At 43.6% G+C, this 27,170-nt stretch overlaps 1 protein-coding gene across 13 annotated transcripts in view; it reads right to left on the reverse strand.

Annotated features, from left to right (window-relative positions):
- Window positions 1-27,170, reverse strand: part of PTPRT (protein tyrosine phosphatase, receptor type T) — a 436,407-nt gene that overhangs the window by 60,010 nt on the left and 349,227 nt on the right. For 5 of the 13 annotated variants that reach the window (XM_027883315.1, XM_027883321.1, XM_027883318.1 and 2 more), the window contains exons 13-16: window positions 18,950-18,986; window positions 14,544-14,600; window positions 5,689-5,824; window positions 1,406-1,471 (exon numbers count right to left, since the gene is read on the reverse strand). In XM_027883315.1, coding sequence (XP_027739116.1) covers window positions 1,406-1,471; window positions 5,689-5,824; window positions 14,544-14,600; window positions 18,950-18,986 — 296 coding nt within the window. The remainder of the gene's footprint in view (window positions 1-1,405; window positions 1,472-5,688; window positions 5,825-14,543; window positions 14,601-18,949; window positions 18,987-27,170) is intronic. The other 8 variants (XM_027883323.1, XM_027883322.1, XM_027883320.1 and 5 more) reach the window with 4 other exon arrangements.

A 27,170-nucleotide genomic window follows, 5' to 3' on the forward strand; every position in this document is an offset into this window, starting at 1 on the left:
GGCATTGAAAAGTAAGATCCCTTTGACCGTGGTGCGTAGGGATCCTCAGACTTAGCCCCTGTCCCTGTTCTTTGGAGGTGAAGTAACTCAAGTGGAGAAGAACTCCAGTGGCAGCTCATTAACATACTCACCTTCCCAACCCCCTCCAGGTGTGTCCCCAGACCAAGAAAAAGAGTAACTGTAGGAACAGGCAAAGGATGGGGTTGCTGGAGCAGCAGAGCAGGAGGAACTGGCAGGGCAGACAGAGCCCTTTTGACAACTTGGTGGATTTCAGAGCCCTGACAAGTCTGGCAGGTTGCTGCTCCCGGGAAAAGGAGGATGTCAGCGATACGGCTGCTGCTTCTGAGAGATGGAGTGGGCAGAGCTGTTCCTCTCAGCAGCAACAGCTGCCTGTCCATCCCTCCCAACCCTCTGAGGGCAGCAAAGCATCCAGCTCAGTTCTCCAGGACTCTTTCCTCAGATCATTGATCTAATCCTCTCCTCCTCCTGATCCTCAGACAACTATTATCCCAGCAGAAACAGCTTGGCCCTGATTACTTTCCAGCCCCTCAGTCTTTAGACAACAGATGGCTCTGGAAATATCGATGTGTGAAGCATTTTCATGTGCCTTAACAACTGCCTTAATTATGCAGCACTGTCGTCAGGACTGGACAGGTGATTTAGATCTGAAGATTTGAACCACTTCATAATCCAGCCATCTACACCAACCCTGGGAACCTGGCAACTCCAGGAACAGGGATGCTTGCTGAGATCATGTCAGGCTGTAGTTCTCAGAAATCCTAGAATTTTTCAAAAGCTGATATCCATGGCTTCCCAACATCATCTTTCAGGTGTGAATTCCCCTGAAATCTGGCTATGTACAATGGAATATAAAGAAGGTGCACTTGGGACACTCTGTATCTGTCCATGAGCATTTATAGAATCATGGAATCATTTATGTTGGAAAAGACCTCAAAGATCATTGAGTCCAGCTGTTAACCCAGCAGTGGTGGGTCCATCACTGAACCATGTCCCCAAGTGCCACATCTACATGTCTTTTAAATGTCCCCAGGACAGTGACTCCACCACTGCCCTGGGTAGCCTGTGCCAGGGCTGGACAGCCCTTCTGGTGAACAAATTGTTCCTAATATCCAACCTAAAGAAGAATATTCAATCTGAAGAGCTATAATCCATAACTGACATATGTGTGGACATTCATGTGTTTGCAGGCACAATTACAGGTGCAATGGGAGAACAGGGAGAACATAACAGTGTGCAACCGAGAAAATTAAACACAAGCTGCTGGAAAGACAAGGATAAATGGAATGGTAAAAACAAACTGGTAAAAGAAAAGAATAACCACAAAGCACAGAACTACCACAGGGTGAGTATGCTCGAGAAACATCATCCCCAGCCAAGTACTTACAAGTAATAGGAGTAGGAATAGGCATTTCTTCTAAATATCGACGGCCAATCAGATGAACAAAATATCCAAAAGGAGAAAAAAAAGAAAAGCACATGATTAGATTTATAAGAAATCTAGCATTTTTTTTCAATATACAGAAGTATTTGTGTTGTTTTCTTTTTAATGAGCTACCATTTGCCTACACTTTTTTTCAGGAGCTGTAGAGGGTGGTGAGTAATAAACACTGAACTGGAGACAGGTTGTGTTTCACTTCTGCTACTGACTTGTGTCACCACGTATAAATCCCCTCACCTCTTTCTTCCCTCACTTTGCCACGGCAGTAACAGGGATAATGAGACTTACTTTTGCCTGTTAAGTGCTTTGACATTTTTGAAATAGAAAGAAAGATGTCAGAGCTATTAATATAAATAACAATAAATAGGGAAGCGGCAATGTGAGAACACCACAATTTCGGAATATTTAGACAATGAGCAAATTGTCTAATGATAAATCACGCTTCATCAAACTCTGAAATGCAAATAGTTCATTACCAATTCAAGCATCACTCCATATTTAGAGCTGAGCACTGGGGGTATGCATGAGCTTTCTGCGTCACTGTGATTAAGCATTCTCTACCAGAGTTTTTCAACAATTCTCTCCAGAACATTTTGATATGTGCTTGAGCAGCGCCACAAACCGAGCCCTGGCAGTCAGTTAGAACTTAAGAGTTGATGTTTTCCCTTTCATAACTGGAAAAGGGCTCCTCTGAAAAGCTGGTTCACAGCCCAGGGTGTTACAGATCTACCGCCAGGCACAAGGAGTCTCAAAAGCGGCAGCAATGGTCAAGACGGGGGAGAAACAGCAAAACACAAACTTCAATCTACTGCACAACTTCAAATTCTAGGAACTGCTTAGAAATACAGTTGCAGGGTTCAAGTGTTCATGGTTGCTCTGAACACAAACTCCATCAGCACGTGTGGGAACCAGACTCAGCACAGTCACTCTGTCCACGGTCACCCTCTTTGCCGTGCACACCCAGGGCAGAGGACAGTTCATGAGGATTGAACTGAAATGACTTGGTTTCCCTGGAGGTGGCCCTTGCTATAAACCTGACTCCTGTTATATTCCAAGCTATTGGAATGGAATGGATTCCAAGGTACACCTGAAGGTATTTTAACATAGTTCTATTATCTCGTGACACCCAGAAATCCCACGCGCCATAGAATGCACCAGAAAGGTGCAGTGACTGCCAGTGAGCTTCACTGTGAAATTCCAAGTTCTCAATAACCTCCAAACCAGAATTTGTAAAATGAGAACCTACAAAGCTGAACATTCTACACCCCTAAAATCATTCCATTAAAGCAACCCCCTCCCCGAGAGGCCAGGCCAGGTTTCACACAGCGCTACCCACTGCAATTGTTCCCTTCAGCATCTCGCTGTTCTTTCTGCTGCTCTCCTGTCTCAGCCAGGAGACATCTGTGATCACACCAGACCCTCAGCTCTCATTAAAAGCTGCACATCCCTCCAGGCTGCAGAGGAAAGCTCAGAAAGGTTTGCTCCATAAGGATAGAAAATAAAGGCAAACAAAAGGAGAGTTATGTTTAGGAACTGGACGGTCCATTTTGGCTCAAATTCTCCTGAAATGTGCAGCCTAAAATAAGGACTTCCTAAGGAATATTTGAAAGCTTACTGGGAAAACTGGTCTGAGTTATGGTTCAGTAAAAACATGACCTGGTCCTAGAATGTATGAAAACAACCCCAAACCCCCTGTCTGTGTCCCACCTTAAATATTGACACAGGAGGGACATGGGGCAACAAATGTGCAAATACCCCTTTTGCTGATTCTATCCTACAGCTTGGGTATGTTGTGCCCAAGAGACTTTGGGGGTTTATTTAATTAGTTTAAGGTAACAACCTAAATCCTAATCCAAAATAAGGAGCTGAATTTTCATAGAAGGAAATAATCCTAGACCCTACATAGCCCCAAATCCCCTTTTTTGCTACCGACAGCAGTTTAAAGAACTTATTTACAATGCACCCATGACAGGCTGTCTGATCCTATTTATTCAGCCTTATATTTAAGGGGTCAGTGGAGGCTTTGTCTGCTCAAACACACAAGCCTGAGAAGTGTCACAGTCTTCACTCCAGGGAAATGCAAGTCACGATTACACCGGAATTAAAACTGTCCAGATGAAATCACAACTGACCAAAATCACATCCTTTTGGGGGGGCAAAGTCAAAGGGTATTTTCTCCTGAGAAGAAGTTTACAAATGCCTTCTTTCAGTTTGTTTTTACTAACCAATCCTGTATTCTCTGTTACACAAATAAACTTAACTAATATTAAGGACAAAGAAACAAGCTCCTTAGAGAACTGGAATTGTTTTGCCTTGTGTGGCAGCAATTTGTGTGTCATACACATATGATGGTGATACTGTGATGTAACTCACGGAGCTACTGGGTTCCCAAAACCAAGAAAACAGATTTTGTAATTGATTTTGATTTTAGATACTGTAAGACAGTCATATTTAAACCATATATATACACACACACAAGTTTTACACATACTCATACAGAATCTGTAGTAGACTTCAAGTGATCCCAGGTTTCAACTGAAACTTTTAGATAATAAACATGAAGTCAAACCCAAGTTTTCCACTGCATAAACATTTCTGACTGGTTTAATTAACTTCACATATCTGACTAAACCCTATAAAACTTTGTCAGCCCCCAGGAATTTGTGAGTTGCAGGAATTTTTGCAATACGGTCAGCTGAAACTATGAGCAATTGGACTTGCTCATGCCTGGCAGCTGAAAGGTTCAAACCAGTGTGCTGCTGATTTGGTATCTCACAAGAACAAAATGAAGCTTCTGACAATCCCAATGCTCATCTCAAACCAATGTCTTCCTTTTCTTAGTGCTTCTGTCCTGTCTAATTCCTCTCTCTTCATTATTGTTTGCAGTGGTTGACAAAATGCTGCACTGAGGAAATCCACCACTGTGCCTGTTCCCAATGAACTGCAATGCCCTGGATCGTGGACAAATGTCACTGTGATATTTTCCAGCTCCGTTTGAAGACAACATCCCAAGTTTACCTAATTAAATTATTTTTCTGCATTGTTGCCTTGTAAGACTACACAGCTTGTACAGCAAGGAATTGGTCTTAGTGCACTGAGAAGGGAACTCTTTCAGAAGTGAGGTTAATGCAAAAGTGGAATGCAAGAGCTTAAGCTCCCAGTGCTTCTGTTTGCAAAATAAAAAGAGAACTTTGTTGTTAAACTCTTCTCTCAGAAGAGCACAAACTTCCAGCTCTGCACCTCCAAAAGTTCCAATCAATTTGTGATCCAAATCAGCTTCTCCTTTTATAAAAGTTGGTCCCAATCCACATTAGTTTACAAATTAAATGAGCCTGACAGGCTTAAGTTCATCTTCAGGGAACACTTGTCCAGATGCAGTTGCAAGCCTCAATTGGACGTGACTGCTGGTGCCCGTCCAGGGGACCCCCAGAACCTGTGGGCTCAGCAGGTCTGGGAGTGGGGCTGGAGGTGTGATACAGCCTCTAAAACCTCCTCCTGCACTCCTAGAGCTTCTAAATGGGAAAAGATTTTAAAGTCAGTGAGCCAGTTATTTGTTAGTGTGGATTCCAGGGGGTAACCTTGCAAAGGACAGCAAACTGGCAAAGAGAGATACACACTGCAGGGATTTGCCTGCTTGCACTGGGGGCTGGAAACAACACAGGAAAATGTGATTTTTCAGCTCTAGAAATCAAAACCAGAGAATTTAGATTTCTAATACACCCACTCACCTCCTTTCTTTTAATATTGAAGAAAGGTGACTAAATTTATAGAGCCTATGGCACAGTTCTGTCCATGGGGCACCACACCCAAATTCACCAAATATTGCTGCTTCAAGGAGCAGGCCAGTTCCCCAGGAAAACGTGCACTGTCTCAGGGGCCAGCTCAGGTCAGCACGAGCTTGGGAACTTCTCTATAGAGCAAGTGGGTCCTCAGTCTCCAACTCCTAGAACTCATTATGCATTCTGAATATTTTTAGTTCTGGGTTTGTCTCTGTTACCTGTGAGATAACTTATGTTGTAAAAGTCATGACAGCCAAAACATCAGGAGAACCAAGTGTTGGAAAACTGGTTGGGGTTTAACCTCCTAAGTGTTAATGTTGCATAAATAATTATTAACTGCTGCCTTCTGTAACACAAAAGGAATGTCTGATCTCCCTTTATTTACTCTTCTATTTGAAACAACAACACTGTAGCCAAAAGGTCCAAGATGGAAGCAAAGCAGAAACTTACCTTCTCTTGATGGTAAGCATTGCTCCCAAGAGGATAATCACAAACATCAGGAGACCAGCTATAACTCCAGCCATTTTTACTGTGCTGTCAACTTGTTTTTCTGGTTCCACTGCATTGGAATTCTGGGTGGAAGCTCCTTAAAAGATGGAGGGAGAGGAAGGAGAAGATAAAAAAAAAAATAGTTTGTAGGGAAATTGTGCAATGATCCTCTTTAAATATTCATTTGAAAGCCTAACAACGTATTTGCAATCAAATTGCAATAGGCAATTGTCCATCTAATCAAATCTGCCTTTAATGAGGGCTAATGACAGATAATTCAGAGCAGTAATCGGGTGTAAAATCCCAGTGTAATGCAAATGATTCTAATATTTTACTATATGATACTGTAATGGGGAATTTACTCTTCTGAAGCACTCAGCATACACCCAGAAACAAGAGAGTAGCAGCTGTAATTTTAGTCTCAAGTATCTTAAGTGGAGGTGCAATCCTTACTCATCAAAATAATGAATGCAAAAGTTTGCAGTAATATACAATAACAATACCTGCAGACACTTTTTTCCCCTCTAAAATCAGCACACATCTCTATATCTCCCTGTACTGGAGGCCCATTTTTTGGTGAACATAAAGTTACAATTCTACATGGAACAAGCATAAATCCCAACACACAGAGCACCCTCCACATAACCCTAGAATAAACACAGAATCCTAGAATGGCTTGGGTTGGAAGGGACCCTCAAGATCATCTCATTCCAACGCCCCTGCCATGAGCAGGGACACCTTCCCCTATCCCAGGTTGTTCAGAGCTCCATCCAACCTGGCCTTGGACGTTTTCAGGGATGGGGCAGTCACAGCTTCTCAGGGCAACCTGTGCCAGGGCCTGCCCACCCTCACACATCATCCCCAGGTGTGACTTCTCCTGCAGCCCAGGCGAGACAACATAATTTCTATTTTAATTTTTTGGGGTTTCTTAAAGAGTGAAGCCTACACACCTAAAAATAAAATGTATTTAGGAACATTATTTGCACAGCATTTCCACTTTTCCTGCCTCATTGTGATCTGATTTTGAGAGTCTTTTCTCCCTGCACTAAGAGCACCTTCCAGAACGTTGCCCTCTCTCCTGTTGCTGCCTCCACAGTGCTCATTATACACCTTGACCCTGCTGATTTCACTACTTTCTGCAACAGAATTTTTCCAGATATAGCTTAAGCCACCGAGCTTGATTTAGAAAGCCCCACAAGATTTGAGTCATGGCTACTCTAAAGACTAAATAAGCCTATCTTCATTATATTCCTGATATACTTAACTACTCCTAAAAATATCACCATTGCAGGGAAGGAAGTTAAATGAATTCATGTCACAGGAGATCACACTCTTATCTTGGGCTTCACCTTTGCTGGGGGAGTCAGCCAAGTCTGCCTCTACAGCTTAAATGCTGTAGGGAAAGGGCATCAAAGGTGAAAGCAGAGGGCTGACATCAGAAGACCATAATGTTTTGCTCTTTTAATAATTCTGTGTTGTTGACCTTCAGGAAAATCTGAATCCCTTCTGTTCCTGAAGTTGTTGGGGGAGATGATATTCAACCAAACTCATGGGTTGGTGAGACAGCACAAAGCCTCACTGGGTTATTCTATTGCCTGTTTGGCACACATTAAACAGCACAGGCTTTAAAAGATCTTTATTTGCAAGGATGAATCCCAGTGGTCACCATGATCCAATCAGGGGGGTTGGAGTGAGATGATCTTTAAGGTCCCTCCCACCCCAAACCATTCTATGATTCTATGATATGATACAGATGATACAGATATAGAATATGATACAGAACCATAAAATACCAATATAGGGCTTTCTGGTATGTTCTGAATAGGGCCTTAGCTGATGAACTTCCAGGGATGAGGATCTTATCTTCAACAAACTGTTATATTCTCCTCCCATAGTATCTTGAGGAGCACACTGACAGCAGAAATGCAAAATTAAGAAAACTCACCACATGCAGCAGTAGAAGAATGATTCCCTTTCTCCTACAGCTAAGCTGGTAATCTGTTCTGCCAGAGCAAACCCCAATATTTACCAAGCAAAAAAATGCTTGCTCTTGGAAACACACAAATAATTTTCAGCTTTTTGTCCCTGACAACTCTACTGCTCTGCTGCCTTCACCCATTTGCCCACTGAGTTAAGAGTTCACTGATAACTTCTGTGCTCACACGTCTGAAATGCCCTAATGGGACTCCTGAGCAGGAAAAAAAATAACCTATCAGTTGCATATTACCATCTTTATTTGACAACATCTCTTACAGTCCTGGAGCAAACCTATCCAAGAGGTGAACTATATACCATCAGACAGGCAATCCTGACACCATCACACAACAAAGTCAACGATAAAGGTACAATTTCTCCCTGAAAATGGCTAAACCTCTATTCATTTGAAGTGAAAGTCAGAACTACTCCAAATTGTCCTTCACTTGAGTTGCAGTTACTCCTATGACCCTAAATAACAGGTGTTGGAGAATGGTTTTCTACCACAAAGAGCAGTCAGACTCCCCTCATTTTTGTAGCATCTGAATACCCTCATGAAGTGTGAGCCACGTTAAATAAAAAACAAGGTTGTGCTGTCAACTCCATCCTCTAACCCACTTGATTGGTTTGATTTTGCCAGGCTGTTGCTTGTTACTACAGGCAATGTGTATTTTTATCTGGTATTTCTCATCCCATTGTAGGCTCCTGCAGTCCTGGAAGGAGGATAAAGGCTCATTATCCGTCCTGACACCTCCACACTGCGGTGACTGATTCACTCGAATCTTCTGTGCAACTCCTTCTATCTGTCTTGGCAAAGGCCAACAATTCCTTTAGGCTACTAGTCCAACCATTTGTAAGTTGTCTCAGCTAATAGTGCCCAGGAATCGAAGATATGACAGTGTCAGCAAATTGTTGGGTCTGGGATCCTCAAAGCCTTGCAATGAAACTACTGCAAAAGTCCATCGTTTTCCTGCCATTCTGGGATATTTTCCTTGCAGATGCCTCAGCCTCCCCTGGCTGCTCGTACTCCCACCACCAGCTGTAGGTAAGAACATTTCTATCCTGGTAGGAGGACACCTGTGAGCTGTTCCTGTCCTTGCAGAAGATGACTTCTGCTGCCCCTGACAGAAATGTTGCTTCAGAATTCACTTTTCTTTCTCTCCTTTGTAGAGATGCAGGATCTGAAATCCTCTGAGCACAGCAGCCCATAAAAACTGCCCAGATGGCCATTTCATACAAATATCTTTTAAATACACTTTGGAAAGCTCTGCACTGCTGTACTTGAGGGGCCACCCTCTTCTTTATGAAAAACAATGTTTATATACTGCCGACATTAAAATAAGGAAAATAAACGATAACCATATTTTCTAGTCGTTACTTCCACCACATCTCCTGGAATAAACTGTTCCTTCTAACAGAAGCTGGATACTGGAATAACAGGATACAGAACAGGTCAGCACTGTTATTAGTGTGTGTATTTCAGTGGCACCCAGAGCCCCCACTGAGGTCAGGACCCCATTACACTCCACCAACATGAAGTAGGACAATTTTCTGCCCTAAGCTTGCTTTCTTAATAAGGAAGGCAAATGATAGAAGACAGTGCCAGAGAAGTGAAAACTGTAGGTCCCCTGACTCCCTATCTGTGTTTATCTACTAGAGCAGGCTACTACTTCCAGAGATACACATTTCTGTACTGTACAAAATGCACCATCCCTGAAGCCTGGCCAGCAGCACCAATTTGACTTTCCCTGGCATCAGCATTCACCCAGCTCTCCATTTGTCACTCAGAGCTATTTCAACATTTTAGTCCTTTCCTACCAACCCAATTTACTTTGTCTCTTCCTAAGTTCCCAGATCCAGCATCCTGCAGTGAGACAGAAGGTGTTACAAGAAGCGCATTTTTGGGAGAGGCTGTTCTGGTGATGCTGCAGAGAAGCAAAGAGGGCAGAGCAGGGGGAAATGGTTTATTTCCCAGAGTCATCCAGCTCATCAGCCCAGGAGAAGTCAGGTTTATGGATCATCAAGCACTGATGGTTTAATTAAGGTTTTGATTAAGGTCTAATCTGGCCTTGCTGCTGCAAATTCACAGAATCATAAAATATCCTGAGATGGAAGGGACCCATCAGGATCATCAAGTCCAACTACCGATCTTGCACAGGACACCCCAAGAATCCCATCACGTGCCTGAGGGCATTGCCCAAACACTCCTGGAGCTCTGGCAGCCTTGGGGCTGTGACCATTGCCCTGGAGAGCCTGTTCAGTGCCAACCACCCTCTGGGGGAAAAACAGCTGACAGAAAGACACCTCGGCAATCTTTCTCCCAGCAAATTATGCAGGCATATATTATTTGAAAATAAACCACCAGATATAAAGCAACCGTCTCTGTGGAGGTGGTACTCTGAAAAATACCCATGAAAGAATGATTATTGAGTGCATATAGCTAAGCAGGACTGATAATACAAGTTTCTTCTGTAAAACCTATTTCAAAAACTGCAATTTCAAACGTCCTTCAAGCAGCAATTACAAAAATGCATTTAGAAAAATGTAGCTGTTGGGAGAAAGGACTCAAAAGAGCCATAAGCAGGAGGAAAAGTCAGGAATTTGTGTAAGATTTCCAGGTGGTGAGGCAGAGAATGAGGTCCTGTGATGGAAGTGGTACCACAGCCACTGGTAGCTGTGGCCCTGTGTAGGAGAGAGGAGCATCCCAAAGCAGAAAAGGAGAAGAAAAAGCAAATAAAATGGCTCTAAGGACAGAAGGGTCAAGAAAAAGGCGGTGCAAGTGCACAGGAGGGAAGGGAAAAGTGAGAGAAGCAACACAAGCACTGGTTCAGCCTCCAGGTCCAGGAAAGACCCAGCAAGGGGACAAGTCTGGCACAGATGAGGTTTGGTTTCAAATTTGTGACACCTAAGAACACAGGCTCTTCAGACAAGAAATCCACTCGTGGAACAAAAACCAATCACAAAAAAATTACTTCAAAGCATTATTTAACCCAGAAAAATTAATGAAAAATATCGGGTTCACAGTCATTAAAATGAACAGTTCAATCAGAATGATTTCTTTGCAGCACATAATGGCCAGGCTGCACACTGAATGTAAAATCTCCTAATAGACCTAGAGGCTTATATTCAAAAGACAGCTATTCTCAAATCACTTGTAAACACGATTTCCTTTACTTATTTTTTTTATGGTGCTTTCTGTGTGAGCGGCCTACAAATGATTCAAGCATCTCTGCACGTAGAAATGTTTCCCCTCGTGTTTTCAGAGCCTGATAATATCTATACCTGTGGAGCACAGTCTGACAAGCAGGCACGAGGCTAGACAGGTACCTCCAAGAATGATAACGCTGAGATAAAGGTGGGAAAGCACCATTTTATATCCGAATCTGGAATACCAAGCAGCAGCCCCGGGCATCAGCTGACCAGCACAAAACTTCCAGCATCATACTGGGGCTAAAAAACTGTGCACAAAGCCAATGCTTCTGTGAATCATAAGCCAACAGTGAAACAGCTCATCACATCTGAAAGCCACATTCCACTTTGGCTATTTCTTCGTTGTAATTCATTAAAGAAATGAACACCACAAAGAGCATCACTACATGTACTGCACCAATTTGCATCCTCCAGTCGCTGAAATCTGCAAACAGCACAGGCTTAAGACTACAATGAGACAGTGAGACATACTCATTTCTTCAGCAAAGCTCGAAAAGAGTGGAAAGAATGATGAGAGGCAAAAGCTTTCAACCACATTCAAAGCAGAGAGAGAAGCAAAACAAAGCAGTCCAGGAGAGAAAGACAGACCAGAATTCGGATGAGGGATTTTTCAAGCTCACCGATGGAATCTGTGGGAGGGTGAAGGTAAATACACAGCGAGGAATCAGGATCAGAATTACTAAACTGGATGAGAATTAAAAAATAGCACTAAGAGAATAACTGATTCTGGAGATTCCAGGCAAATCCACCACAAAGGCTTTTCTTTTCTCCTCTGTTTTTTCCTCCTCTATGTTCAGAACAGAAGCACGTAATTTGTGCTACAGGCAGATATCTGGTCCCCAAGAATGAGAAGGGTTATTACATTTGCTTGAAAGAAGAGATCAGCTGAAGAGCAGCTGCTGTGATGACAACAAGTGATGGGATGGTTCGGGGGTGAGAGCAGCTTCCCATTTTAGCTCCCCACTTTTACAGAGTTATTTAGAAACTTGCTCAATATTATAAAAATGGAAAGCAAGCAAAATTCCCATTATCACAAGTTCAAATTGACAGATGTGACCTAATTTTTGTGGGGTCCAAAACAGACACAGGGAGATCAATCTTTTGACTGATACGTGTGAAAACTTCACAAGGCATGACCACGTTGTGGGCATATAACACACTGATCACCCCCTATTAACAAAAACTAATTAACCTTTGCATCAGTCAGTCCCCTCCAAGAAGTTACCCTGATCTCATCCCGGTTATAATTCAAAATCCACACCCACACCAGCTGCAGAAGCTGCAAAACCAGTGAGCAAAGTCAAGGGGCGGGTAGGAAACAAACACTGAAATAAAATCACCTTTCGGGCCTGACTGGTCAAAGGTGTTCCAAGTACCACAGTGGCCTACAAAAACCTACAGAAACCTACAAAAACCATGCCTGGTGAGGCTTCACCCCTGGGCTGAGTGAGCAGCATGCGAAGGAGGGCTCTGAGCCTCTCCCAGCAAGCAGGAGTCAGCTGGGCAGGGTGTCAGGGAGTCTGCACACACGCTCTGCGTGTGCTGCATGAAACACCAGGAGCCTCCCGTGCTCTGCCCAGTGGAAGCAGCACTTTCAGGCATGCCTGGAATGAAGATTTTTTTTTCTTTTCCTCTACAATAATGCCACAAAGCAGTCTCTGTCACACCTGCCTCTCTCCTGATGTTATCACAGATCTTAATATTACCGTGGAGTTTTTAAATGTCCAGTTCCTGGAAGAAGCTCAGAAGCTCATGCATTAATATTAACCCTGTCCCTTCTCCCCTTCTCTCCAGCTGCTTATTTTCATTGAGGAGACCAAGATTAGGGTCTGGCAGTGCAGCAGAGCTCTGGAGTAGAAAATGTTCTCTAGAAACTGGGCTGGAGTTACCAAATTCAGTTCACTGTGGCCTCATCCAGCTCTAGACCAGGTTCTGCACTAATTTAAATCTCCCTGGGAAAAGAAAGCCCTTAAAGGTGACATTTTAAATCCCTCTAAGTAAGTCTTGCTACCAAATTCGCTGAAAATAAAGATGCTCACTGGGTTAATTTGGTATCCATGTGCCAGGAAGTTTGATTTATCTCCCAGTGAAGTATATTTTTCAGTAAGAGCAACATAAGTGTGTCTTTTATTAACAGCTGTGTATGGTGATACACAAAACTTGTGTTGAAAAATAACTTTGAGAAGGCAGAGATTCGTTCAGGGGAAAAAAACAACTGAACATTTTCATGCATTCAACTTAAAAAGTGTGATAAACCCCTCTGAAATAAATAGCACAAAACAGAATAAACCTGTCAAAGGAATAACATTCCAGTGTATTAGAAGACAAAATGCAGTAACAAACAGATTTGAAGTGGGATTAGATCTGTTTAAAAAATACATTATCTGTCTACAAACCCAGACTGTATTTCAGAAAACAAAAGAAGCCTCTTCAATGAATTTGAGGGACCAGGAGCTATTAAATGAACAGTTTTCACATGCAGCCAAACCATGTGTGAACAGCAGGAACATTTTCCCTCCTCATTTTCCACTGATTTCTTGCAGTCTCCCCTCCGCCCCAAGATTTTCCTGGACATTTTAGACCCAAACTCTTAAATGAGGTCTCAAGACTGCCCCAGGAAGTTTCCTTCTTCCAGTGCTACCAAAAAGCGGGACCTTTTTGAACCATATGAACTTCACAGTGATCCCAGCACTTTTTTGCCTCTGTGTCATCACAGCTGTCCTGAAGTGCAGTTGAAAAAAGTGTTGGGTGAGGACGTCATAACTAGACAGGAACAATCATGCAGCACTGGGAGAAGAACAGCAACATTCCCACAGAAGTGTAATCCATCTCAAAACTGACAAGCCAACCCCTCCTTTCCCCTCCCTGTCCCATTAATCACATGTGACGCTGCCACATGCCTGTCAGTCATTCTGTGCACATCAGGCCAAAGTAGAAAAAACTATTTCCCACAAGCTGACGGGATTTCCTCTCTCTATTTAAATTTTCTCTACATATTCAAATTTAATGGTACTGGTCCCAGTGTTACACATGATGGGGCAAGCTGATGACACAGGGACCTCCAGGTTCAATCTGATGGAACCACAAAACCCTTGAGAAGCTCCAAGCATCCCCACTTGGGATTTGTGAGCACCTTTACGTGGTGCTGCCGAGGCTCAGTCCTGCAGCATCTCTGACTCCAGCAGCAGTTTCTACACAGAGGGCTTACAGAACCAAGCTTTCATTCTCCTGCCATATTTCTTCAACAGCAGCACTCAGCTGTCTAAGAATAAATGGCATCATCAGCCCCAGCAAATTCTGGAGCTACTTTAATTGAAGATGCAGCTCAGCTCCATGCGCGCCCGGGGAGATGTTCAGCCTCTGCAGAGGGGGATCTGTGGGGCTCTTCCACCACACCCAAGTGCTCCTGTGAAGATTTAAGTGGTTTGATACCCCCAGCTGACTCTCAGCACGAGCCAACATCCACCTCAGAGCTGAAGCAGTGACATATAAGAACTGTCCCCTTTTATACTGTATTGGAGCAATTATAAAAGTTATTTTCCCATGCAAAACAAATATGAAACAAGAAGTCATGAAGCTGCTCAGACCTCTGGAAGGTTGACCAGTTTTCCTTCTCCTGAACTGATAATCACCTGTGCTCAAGAGGCTGGGCGGGTTTCGCGTGGTCACCTCTTGTCTACCTATTACTGCTAAAAACAAGCAAAATGGTTCCCAGGCAGCATGCACAGAAAAAAAAAAAAAAAAAAAAAAAAAAAAAAAAAAAAAAAAAAAAAAAAAAAAAAAAAAAAAAAAAAAAAAAAAGGAAAAAAATAAAAATGTACCTCATAATGATTATTATAGTTCCATTCTTTCATTTGCAAGAACTCACATTTTAAAGAAAGAAGAAATGAGTATCAGGAGATAAGGAACCATTAATGAGCCCTCTGCCTTGGTTTCAATTACACTGTGAAATTAATTTAATGCACTTTAAGAATATAAGAGGTAATCGCTCTCTCTTGGTAAGAGGTTGCAATTTTCTCTAATAAAGTGTCAATATAAATATGTTGCTTTAAGACACGGAGAACAAGTCAGTTAATTCAGAAAGAATGGGACATATTAAAACAAATGCTATCAAGGAAACCAAATGGCAAAACCAATAAATAAACTGTCTGAATGAAAACTGTATGGCAGAGAGCTGGCAAATTGGGGTTTAATTAGAAACTTATTTTTAAAGAGTGTTTTATGCTAATGAGATGCATCCAAGTGACTAATGCTGTGAAGGATGACATTACTCCAGTAATTTAAAAAAAGAGGAGTAGCCCATGTGAGGAGGGAAGTGGCAAGAAATCTGAGAGCAATGAATCTGAAAATAAATACATACGTAGATACAAAAGGTTAACAATGCTTGTGGATTTCAAACATGCTGGCAAAGCGTGGGATGGGCTGCACAGACTGGACAAACGCAGGGAGCTTTCTGATGGATTGTCAAATGGCACCACAGCAAAGGCTGACAGGGAGTCCCTGCCACCAGCCCTTCCCACAGGCATCACCCAACTCCTATATGGAAGCACTGGATGGAAGGAAAGGAGCTCACAGATGTGCTGCCCCATGTCTATTAAACACCGTGCTGACTCAGTTGAGGATCTACCAGCTCTGCTTTGAAGGATTCCATGACCTGATGCTCTGAAATGCTGACCCTGCCCCCACCTCCTGACATTTCATAACCCCAAACAGAAAGATCTGAGAGCTTTTCCTTGCTACCACAAGAACCACATTCACCTAACCAGAAGCAGCACAGAGGGAACCATGCAGAGGGTGAAGCCCCAGAGAGCTGGGAAGCAGCTCCTGCGTGGGGATGGGCCCAGCTGGAAAGGGGTCGATCTGAGCAGCCTATTTCTTGCTAAAAGAGCAAAGAAAACTGGGAAACCTCCCAAACTTTCTGTAATGGACTAAAACTCTTTTTAAAGAGCTCTCTGCTTTCATTTCCTTGGAGTTGAGGCAATGGGACATACAAAGCAAATTGGCTCCCAGGCTGCTGGAGGAGCGGAACAGCCTCGTGTGTCTCTCCAGTAATTAAAGCGACTCAGCTTCCGAACAGGTGCCTTGCAGCAACACCCAAGATGTGTTATAATCCCCCAGTAACACATGCCTAACACATTTCACTGCCTAATTACTCCCACACTCACGTTTAGTGCCCTTGTTAATCCAGCACTTCAAGAGAGTACTTGCCTTGCCTAAACACGTCTCGATCCTAATCTTCCTGTCACTGGCGTAAATCAGGACTCATTTCACTAGTGTTAATGGAGCTGCTGCAGTGTCAGAAGTCTAGGAATGGAAAAATTAGGCCTAAATCCCAAATGAACATTTAGTCTGGCACCAGTAGTATGTATTTATTTTCTTGCTTCAAAACAAAATATGTTTTTTTCTCTGGTACCAACTCAAAGCAGAGCTTTTAAGAGCTGTCAATGCCATGATTAATCCTGACTCCAAATAAGGTGTCTTTTTCCCCAGATTCCTACAAAGACACCACAGTGGTATCCTCACTAGCAGCTCTATTGGTTTCGTTCAAGGCAGACTACAGGTTTGCTCACTGTATCCTCAGCAAGACAGCAATGCAAATAAAGGAGAATACAGGGCAATGCCATTAAGGATAATCAATATAATGACCAGACAGAAGACAGCACAGACACAGTAGGGCATCTAGAACATCCCAGAAATCAGCCTTTGGCCAGGACACACGGTAATTACAGTTCTGTGGGTGTCTCTGTGCACTGCCACACAGCAGAGAGAGGGCAGATACCACCCCCCAGCTGGATATTCCAGTGTCCATGCTAATGGTCAGGCTCGGAGAATTACAACACTGCAAATTCAGAGTGAGGACAAGAGGAAAAGAAAAGGAATTTCCACTGAGATTTCTGCACTCCACCTACAGGAATAAGATATCTGCCCATAAATCAAAAGTGATATGAATTGAGACAGCGACAACAAACACTAGAACTACCATCATTTCTTGTCCTTTTCCATTCATGTCAACAAAGAAAAATCCTCAAGAATAATATGGCCAAAAAGCCGTGGGTTTAGACATCCTCAGGCTCTACACATCTCTTTTGTATCTCTTACTAAATTAATATTAGCAAGAGATAATTTTTTAAAAAAAGATACAGCATTCAGAAACAACAGAATGAGGGTGGCTTATTGACTCTTCCTGTGACCTAGCAGGTTAATGAAAATTAAATCAGTTTGCAGAAGCCAGAGGCAGGTCAAACACTTTTGGGACACTTTTCTCAGGTACCCAAATCAGACAGTGCAAACCAAAAACCCAGAATGGGATTTTCCAAGCTGTGTAAGTTTTTATTTCCCTTTGAATAGTCACAGAGCAAATATCTTTCCTGACAGCATGACAACATTCTTCCACCAGCTCCAGAGAAATAAATGAGTGAAACAGGAAGAACTACAGGTTTCCAAAAATTAATTAATCCAGTATCTCTGATCTCAGGAGGAGACTTCTAGTCATGCTTTTGGAAAACCTTGTGGAGCCACATTTCACCCATTCTTGTCTTACTCAGTCCTGCTCTTGCCCTTTCTACCACCAGAAAGCCAAAATCAGGTATCTGAAATGGTCACATCACTACCAGCTGGGAAAACTGAGAGGAAGGAGACACATAGACTGAGACACACAGAATGTTTGTAACCCAGAGAATGAATTAAATAAAGATCTTACAGGGAGCTTTTAAAAAGGAAAGGAACAAGAGGATATGGGGAACACCAGAGCCACAGATGAGAAGGAGAAAGGGGAGAAATGGCTCATCCTCCTTGTGTTTCAGTGGTGACACAACTTCTTACAGCCCCACCAGTTTGTGTACCGGGTCTCAGCAGGGAAAACAGCTGCACAGGTGGGGATTTCATGCAGCACCTGCCATCCCAGGGCACAGCTTTTTGAGACAGCCTGGCACGTCTCCATAGGAAGATGGAAAAAGCCCTTTTCTGCTATCCAACAAAATGATAGATGGGGCTTCTCTGCAAGTGCAGGTGCAGAAAGGATCAGCAGAAAGTGCCTCGAAGCCATCAGCTTCTGTCACAAGTCAGCAAGGAGCGAAAGGAATGCAAAAAATGGGATGGTGCCTCAAAGGATTTCTGGGTTCCTGCCAATTTGGGTGAACTGTCAAAAGCCTCCACAGGCAGCAATGCAGGTGTTTCACATTCCAGCAAGGCAGCAAGAGCACAAGCTGGCAACCCTAAGTTTTGGAACTGGAGAGTTACTTGTAGCACAGCCCATGGCAAATCACCCCAGCATTTCCTTACAGCTCATTTTGAGGCTACAACACGTGTTGGGGGAGATCTTTTTACAGCTATTCCTCCGTGTTACAAGTAAATTGGTTTCTGACATATTTTCTGGCAAAGTAGCCCCTGGGGTGATTTTGAAATCTTCACAAGAGTTGTTAAAAGCAACTGTGAACTCCAAGAAGGAGCTCAGACATTGTCATCGTTGCTCCCTCAAGAGCTACACCTTGTGAACCAACCTGGGGCTATTTGTCCTGGGTTTGGCCGTTGGGCCAGTTTGGGCTGTTCTGAGCCAACCACAATGAAAATTAATAATACACTCTACTAGTTTGTTGAATTATACCATGAAAATGGTGTGATGTAAGAATTGTGCCCTGGTGTGTTCAAGGTGAGGCTTATGGCAGATCTCCTCTTATCTGCTTTGTACAGTTGCAGAGAGAACGAATTCAGCAGGAACTTAATGTCACTTTTCCAGTGATGTTCTGCCAGCAGCAAGAACAGTCCTGAGGACAGAAGAGCTGCCGACAGAACAAGGGAAAGGAGGAACCACAGAAAAAGATACCTTGTGTTAAGAAAGTAACAAAGGTCACAAATACAGTGGAGTGGTTCTGGAAATTGTTGTTCTGCCTTTGTAATCTTCCTTAAAAGGAAAAAAAAAAAAATAAAAGAAGAAATAAAGGGGCTGGTTCTCTGGATAGTAACTGTAATCAAGTTGTGCCACCACTGCAGTTTTAACATTACTGGCATTGTGCTTTGCAGGAAAGAGAGACCCACATACCTTTTGTTGCCAGCCGGACACAGTTGATTTTTGTTTCCTGAAAAATAAAAGCAGAGAAAAAAAAAAACATATAGGAAAACATCAAGGTGTGCAATTTGCCCATCTACAATAAACACACATTCCTTTAAAAAGGTGCCAAAAAAAATATGCATTTTTTTTCTTACACTTCATCTTTGGAAAAAAAACACTGAGTTTTGATTGCAAAAAACACTCCATCATATTGGACTTGCCTACAGCTGGTTCTCTAAATGTTGAGAAGCTGAGAGTGACAACACGTTTCTCCACGCTCGGGGTGTGAGTGATGGGTCCCATGTAACTGCCTGATTAGCTAATAGAATTTACCAGCTAAATGACCTGCTCTGTAATAGACTGACAAGCTCTGGGTCAAAAGTACATGCAACTGTACATCTAATTTTCATGCACCATTACTGCAAATTTCGCAAATTGGGTATTTATTTAAACACATGGCAAACAGACACCGGAGGACTCGTTTGAATATTCCAGCCCTGTGGTTGTGAAGCCCAGCACTGCTGTGCAGCTGCCTCTGCCAAAGGAGCTGGTCTAACAACCCTCTCCACTGCAGCTCTTCCTTGCAGAGCTGGGATAAAACCCAACCCTTTGTGTTCAGTCCAGCTTGGACTCTGCAGGGCTGCAGGAACGGGAGTTTGGACGGGAACAGTGATGTTGTATTTGGCTTCACTACCAGCTCGAACAGGTCACCTCCACCGCAAACACATCCTTTCTGGTATCCCCAGCTCCTCATTCCACAGCCCTTCTTGGCAGGGGCTGCTGCTGTCCAACACACGATTTCCATCCAAATGGGAATGTGTTGCTTTGGTTAAAGACCTGGCAGCTGCAGGGGTTTGGGAGCACTTTCTGCCTGTACACGCTCTTGTACAAGTCTCAGGTGTAACAAACGCTGCATAAATTACCGTGGGTAACAAAGCTGCATTAATATGGATGCTGTGTGTGTGCTCTGGAAACAACAGCCCAGCAATGCACTGCTGAGCACCTCCTTCCATCCTCAAACAACTGCACAAACCCTGGGAAGGTCTGAACTGGCTCTCGGAGAAAATCCATACCATCTGTGACAGATTGTCCCTGGCTGGAGCAGACACACACACGTAGCCCCATCGTGCCTTTCTCCTCACATTTACACTGCCCAGAGGAAGGGGATTGCAGGATCCATGCTGGGAAATAGTGGGAATCACAGGAGCAATTCCCTCTGATCCCTTTCTGTGATGCTTTAAGATACCACCCAGCCACACTATCTGGATATAAACTGTGTGTAGTCTAGAAACAACCTCTAGAAACAACAAGATATCCAGAAGAACAAAGTTTCCCCTCAATCTTGCCCTCAGACTCTCTTTGGGAATTCCTGCGTCCCCAAGGACAACCCCTGTCTATTAAGGACATCCTTTCCCAGCCATACAGCTAGGTCCAGAGTGGGACTCGATCCCTGTTATCCCAGCAAACCAGAGACATCTCTCTTTGGTGCGCTGAACCCTCTCTCCCTCAAAAATCAACCTCCCTACGCAACCATCGGCACTGCAAAGTCACCAGAGCTTTACACAGAGCTCCCCATTCCTCTCTGCCTCCTGTACAATCAGTTTGAATGGCCATTCATTCTGGAAATTCAAAGTCTTTACTGCAAGTGGTGATCTGTGAGGCAGGAAAAACACAGCTTTGCTTTCAGAGCACAGTCTCCACACGTAATGCTGGGAACTGTAGGACACAGAGATCCTGATCTACAACAAGGTGACCTGGAAAATCGGTGATGAAAAGTAAAATACAAAATATCCAGACAGCACTTTTGCAGCCTGCAGGTAGGTGGGCGCTTCCTCTCGTTTTGTTGAGGAAAATTTCCTTGTGTATTTGTGGCTTTCTGCTGGCTTCCAAGTGTAACATGAAAGGTGGAGAAGTTAGTCCACGCTGAGAAACGAAGAGTGGAGAAAATAAAAAACCAAGGTCCTGTTAGTGGTGCTGGAACTGCTCTCGTTTGAGAACGTGTGTATTCCTGCAGGACACCTCCCGTGGGGTGATTTGGGGTGACAGGATGCAGGCTGGGCTGTTTGCAGCTACATCCATCCCTGGCTGCATTTAGCACAACCACAGTTATCAGGAGCCCACGACCTGGCACTGCCAAAAGCAAGGGTAAGCAGTCACTGGAGGAACAGTCCAGACATCTGGACTTCAGGGCTTCATTTCAAATTGCATCTTCTGGGAAGGAAAATATAAAAGAACCTGCACAGACACCAGGCACTCAGCTCCTGGGGTGCTAGAGGTTAAAGACCTGAACTTAGTCCATATTCCTGATTAGGGCTGACTATTCCACTGATTGCCATTAACTCTTTCATTGATCAACCCACTGCTCACCTCTTTGGTGTCTCATAAAAATAAAATCTCTTTAAATTTACTCTACTTTAATTTGATTGGTGCTGAGAATTGTAAGCTTGCATGAGCTTTTCTACCAGGAAACAGAATAAATAAATAAACTTCCCTCCCCCCCCCCCCCCAAAAAAAAAAGAAAGCAGTAAAACCACTGTCTCACAATCATGTTTGTTTTCTGAAAAATATTACTTTTGCTTCAGACAAGGTGCTTTCCTGTACACAGCAAAGTAAGATGCTTCTCTTTAGCCACTAGCAAAACAGGAATAAACAATGCAGGTAATTCTCGATAATCCATCCAGACTGCTTAAAGCAATGATAGGAAAAATAATTAAATAAAGGGTTAACAATAGAAGTTTTAGTAAAACAAAACCAATTTCCCCAAAATTTCAGTCTCTGTGTTCTTTCTGAACATTCTTTCAAATGCTGTGATACTTAATTCCCATTTTATGATATCACAGAAGTTTTACAAGGCCTTATATGTCTACAGCAATATTAGAGGTGACCTGAGACCCTGCATATTCAGCTTATGCATTTCATATTACAGCTGAAGTCACAGCAATAATTTAAATTAAGATGCCAGTAGCACTACTACTTTGGCTCTGTATCCCTGCCAGGTTAAGGCAGAGATTTTATATCCAAACAGCAGTAGAACAATGCAGGCATATTTTAACTGAGATCCTGGAACTGGAAAACACTTCATGAATACATCCTACAGCTCTTGATCCAACCTTCATTTTTCCAACATGCTCCATATCCAGAAAGCTTAGTGTGTAATATCTTGTTTACTGGAACATAAATTTGTGTCAATTTGTCTTCTGGAACCTCCTCCCATACGAATAAAGGATGATTATGGGGTACCCTCGCTCAAGGCTGAGCCCTGGCTATATTTTTACGCCCACACAATGCGAGGCCTGTGTTTTGGAGTCTGTGTTTTTGAGCCTGTTCCTGGAAGGGAGACCTGGACCTGCCATCAGCATGACCTGGGAACCCTCTGGAGAGAAGGCAGGCTGTGCTGGGGAGCTGGGTAATCCCTCTCTGCCAACACAGCCTTGAAGCTGCACACCATGAGCCTGTTTTAGCATCCCCCCCCTGGATTTTCAGGGCTTTTTTAAACCTTCTTTTAATATAGCTTGTTTCTTCCTTTTTAGAAGCAAAGGAGCTGCTGCTGTCTACTAATTACTGAGATTTTTAAATGCACATTTCTCCGAAGTGAAAGGGATGGTAACAAGACAAGTTCTGCCTCTGTCTCTTCAGCGTTTGGATGGGAACAATTTTCTGCAGGAAAGGGCTCTGAGGGCAGCAGGACATATGTTTATGTGACAGCTGCGTCTTCACAACCTAAAAGGGCACAGGATTTTTTTTCCCCCCCTTCTCTTTTAAACTGACAGCTTGCTGTTTACAGACTACGAACAACAATAAAAGCAGCAAAGCCTTTTCATCCATCTGTTTTCACACCCACCATTTTTCCTTTCCTTTACTATTATTATGACTTTACAGTAGTTAAACAGTGAAGAGACACCTGCCAGCACCAGTGGGACCTGCTGTCCCCAGAAGCACCACTGGGGCTGCCCTACAACAGGCACAGTTTCATCAGGCAGCTCAAACCGGGGACAGGCAATTTTAAGTGCACAGACCAGACAATCAGATTCCCCTCTCCCATTTGGCCTCAGTTTCAGCTGTAGTTTCCCACATCCCAGAGCTATGCATGGACCATCCTTGTTGGCAACCTGCTTCCCACGGGACAGAAACCATGGTTTTGTCCAATGGACATCCTGAAGAATTGGTTTTGAGGTCCTCAGCAGATTGAGGAGCTCTAGATTGTGTGTTTCTTTTTTTATCCCATTGAATCCGATGGTTTGCTGTCCTCAAATAATAAATCATGTGCATGTGCCTGTGCAGGGTCAATGGACAGCCCTGTAATTTCTATTGCCAGCTCTAGGAAACTCCAAGTTCCTCCCAGAGTCAAAACAAGATCTAGTATTGCCTTCCCAATTATCAGCTATTTTTATTACCTCTGTCATTTGGAGAAGGGAGGTTTAATGAAGTGCTTAGGGCTTTTATTATTTCCAGCAGGAAGTTATTTTGATGATCTATAGTTGATCTTGAATATCCCACTCCTCTCAACTTCCCAAATGTGAGGTAGGGTTGGAGGATTTTATTTACATCCAGAAAACACTCAGGTCCACATACTCTGGTCAACCAGATGTGGAAACGGGGGCTTATAGGGACTAAAGCATTTCCACAGCTGCTTTATTTCTGCCCCAGCAGCTCCAACATGAGATTAAAAAGGAATAAAGGTAAGTGGACAGACTGTACACCCAAAATCTACTGAACACAGAGCTCCCCAGAGCTGGTTAATTGCTCACAGAAGCAATGCAGGCAGCCTTGGTGCCACTTCATTTTCCAGAGCAGAGCTTGTGCTGAACTGAAGTACCTCCCTGTTTTTTTTCCCTGGCCATCTCCATAGGGATAAATGCCACCTCTCTGCTGGCAGCTCTGTCCACACCTCCAAAATGTCCCAGAAGAAGAATGTTGTGTACTGCGAGTAGACCTGTCAGCATCCAGAAATCCAGCCTGAAGTCCCCTGATAATAATGAGCTGCCTGGCTGTGCATGTAGTACAAGTCATTAGAGAGGCAAAAAATCAATCAGAATCTCTGTGGAGTCCATCATTCCCTCAAAAAATAATATTCTCATTGATTCCTGCAGTGCTACTTTTCACAATTCTGGGCTGAAACATCAGTCACCTGTTGGACCACCAGGCTGGAGCAGCAGCTGGCAGCACCCCCCACATCATCCCAGCTGTGTTCCAAGGGCTCCTGCTCATCTCCCAGCTAGAGGAGAAATGGCCAGGAGTTATTGATTGCAACTGGGCTGTTACAGATCTCATTTTAACTCAGTGAGCTGAAATGCAACTCCGGGAAGGATTTTTAGGGAGCTCTGGTTTCTGAGCCGCTCAAAAAATTCAGGCAGGCTTCACACAGCAGCCAAAAATTCTCCCCATCTGAGCGTGCTGCTGGATCAGTAGCCAGAGACTGTCACCTGCAGTGACCCAGATAAAGAACCTGGGGACAATAAAACCTGCAACATCTCACTTGGATTATTAAGCCAGTATAAGGATAAGAAAGGATAAGGAATAACACAGTGCTGCCAACCTGGCCTCACCTTTCAGAGGGATAAACACTGACAGGGCTGGTGTTTTAAAGGGGCTGAGCTCAGGGAGGCTTTTCAGAGGAGGAAACCCTCATGCTCTGTCAAGCAGCCATCTGTGGCAGGTGGCACCAGGACAATCAGCAAACACCAGATAACTACCTGGATGGCACACAGTGTGTGTGGAGATCCTGCCAGAGCAGAGCCCAGCCTTGTGTCCATCCTTTCCTCACTCCTAACAACTGAGCAGTAACTAAGGGTGCTTCTCACCCCCACAGCTCCACAGCCTGTAGTTTCTTGTGCCCCTTTTCTCTTTCCCCCCCTGCTTTTACTTTTAACTCCTACGGGTTTCAGCTCAGCATCTGGCTTTCAACAGTCCCTAGGAGGGAAGTTCACACAATTTGGAAGTGTTTTGTGTAACAAAGCTGACAGCCATTCTGTCTCACACGTGTTATGTTCAGTTCCCTGTCTGGAAGCACTGACCAAACTGCACCCAGCTATCCACCAGCGACAGCTACTTCATTCAAACTCTCAAACAAGCAAAACATCGCACAAGAGAAGCCAGAAAAGCTCGTGATCTGCTTCTGCAGCAATTTGCCACACTTGTTTTGCATCCAGCTGTTAATTATGTTCCTTTCACTGTAACAATCCCAGCTAATGGCTGCAGAGCAGACGGGAACACCAAATGAGCACAGCCCTCCACGTACAGAGGAGCTGGAACAATGCAGAACTCCTGTAACACCCCTAACCTCCTCCTAATCAAGCTTTTTGACCAAATACACACTGTTTCTTCAAATTAAGCTCTCCCCAGAGTCCTACAATTCCAAAGGACGATGTTCTGGTTCACTGCACGAAGCCTTCTCATTGTAGGTTCCAGGTGGGGAAAGAAATTTCATCGTTCCACAACTGTCAGTGAGTAATGAAACTATAGAATATCCTAATTAAAAAAATGAGTGGCAACGTTCTGCTAAGTTTTTCATGTGTAAGGGAACATAAGGCTCTGTTTTAACTGGGCTGAATTGTTATTGTTTCAGATTTTTTGCAGAGGTGCATTATCAAAAAATCACAGAATGGTTTGGGTTGGAAGGGACCTTAAAGCCCATCTCGTTCCAACCCCCTGCCACAGAGAGGGACACCTTCCACTAGACCAGGCTGCTCCAAGCCCTGTCCAGCCTGGCCTTGAACACTTCCAGGGATGGAAATCCCACGCTGCAGTCTTCATTCTTGGGAGGCTTTTAAAGACCAGTCAAAGCTGCTCAGGTTATGGACTTAAGTGAAAACCCAGAACAAAACTTACTATTTACAGCTGCAAAAGTCTGGATGCAAATTGACCCTAATGTCTGAAATGTGGGGTTTCATGATTTTACCAAGAAACAAAAAGCTGCTCCTCTGAAGATCCATATTCCAGCCTTGCAAATACCTCTATACTTTTAGCCATAGCACTCCACTTTGAGGAAATATAAGCACATAATGTAGAAAGATAAATTATTAATACAGGAGAAAATCACCTTTCTCAAATAGGAATTTACTGTGTTTGGCAGGATAACTCTCTTATCCTGTCACAAATTGTGTGTTGTTGCATAAAGACTCTGTTGATTAACTTATGCTTGAAAAGCCCTTTACAGTCCCATTCCTTTTATCATCCTTTTTGGAGTCCTTAGCACCTGAAAGGTAGGGTGAGCTGCAACCAGCCAGCTACAGAGAGGCAGGAAAAGCAGGAACCCCCCATTAGTGCTGCCTTAATCCAGAATGCCAAGGGAAGCCTACATTTCCATTCACACAACCAGTTATGGAATATTACATTGTGCTTAAGCAAATAAAAGTTTCTTCTTCCCTGGGGATCCATTCACTGGCAATTAACTATCACACATGGGGGAACTAACCAGGAACAGACACACACACATACATTTCACCATTTCCTTTAGAAAGGCAAATCCAAAATTGAATTAATTGAGGAGCGCTGGAAGGAAACTGTATTGACTACGAAGGTGAAAAGCAGCACAGTGCTGAAGAGATTTTGTACTTGCCAGCCACACAGCTGAGGCTGTGCAGGAGAATGGTGATAAATGAAGGTAGTAAAGCACTAAGATGGGCTGTGAACACTGCCTGGCACTGCCAGCTGTTAACCATGCACAGTCCTAGGAGATGGGTGGCTGTGCTCTGACCAAGTGGAGAGCAAAGCCTGCCCTATTCACCTTTGATTATTTTTCTGATTTTGCTCTTCCATAGGTGGTGTCTCAGAGAATTTATCTGTGTTAAAGTAAGGTTTATGAAAACATTGGAAAACACGCTAATAACACACTCTGCCACCCAAATTCATGATGCCATGGCAATGCTCCAAGACTTTTCACGAGGCCAGAGTGGCAAATTGTATCATGTTATGTGATGGGGAAAAACAATTAGGGGAGTCAAAGGGGAGGAAGTTGGATGACTGCTTAGGCAGCATCTGGCCTGTACAGTGGTAGCTGAACTGACCTGAAACAGGAGGGTTAGAAGGTTAGAGGGCTCCTATCCTTGACTGGAAGAGCAAAAAGACGCCTCTCCTTTTCCTGTGGTGGAATGTGATCTGTTGTGGCATTATGTGCGTGTCATCTGAGGCTGAGAATAGGACAGACATTTCCTGGGCAGTCTCCATTCTAAACCAAGTGTCTCAGGGTAAATATATGCAGAAATAAAGCCCA

The sequence above is a fragment of the Empidonax traillii genome, unplaced genomic scaffold, assembly GCF_003031625.1.
Source record: "Empidonax traillii isolate 1590-97213 ecotype Southwest subspecies unplaced genomic scaffold, ASM303162v1 scaffold124:size1682992, whole genome shotgun sequence".
NCBI lineage: Eukaryota > Metazoa > Chordata > Aves > Passeriformes > Tyrannidae > Empidonax > Empidonax traillii.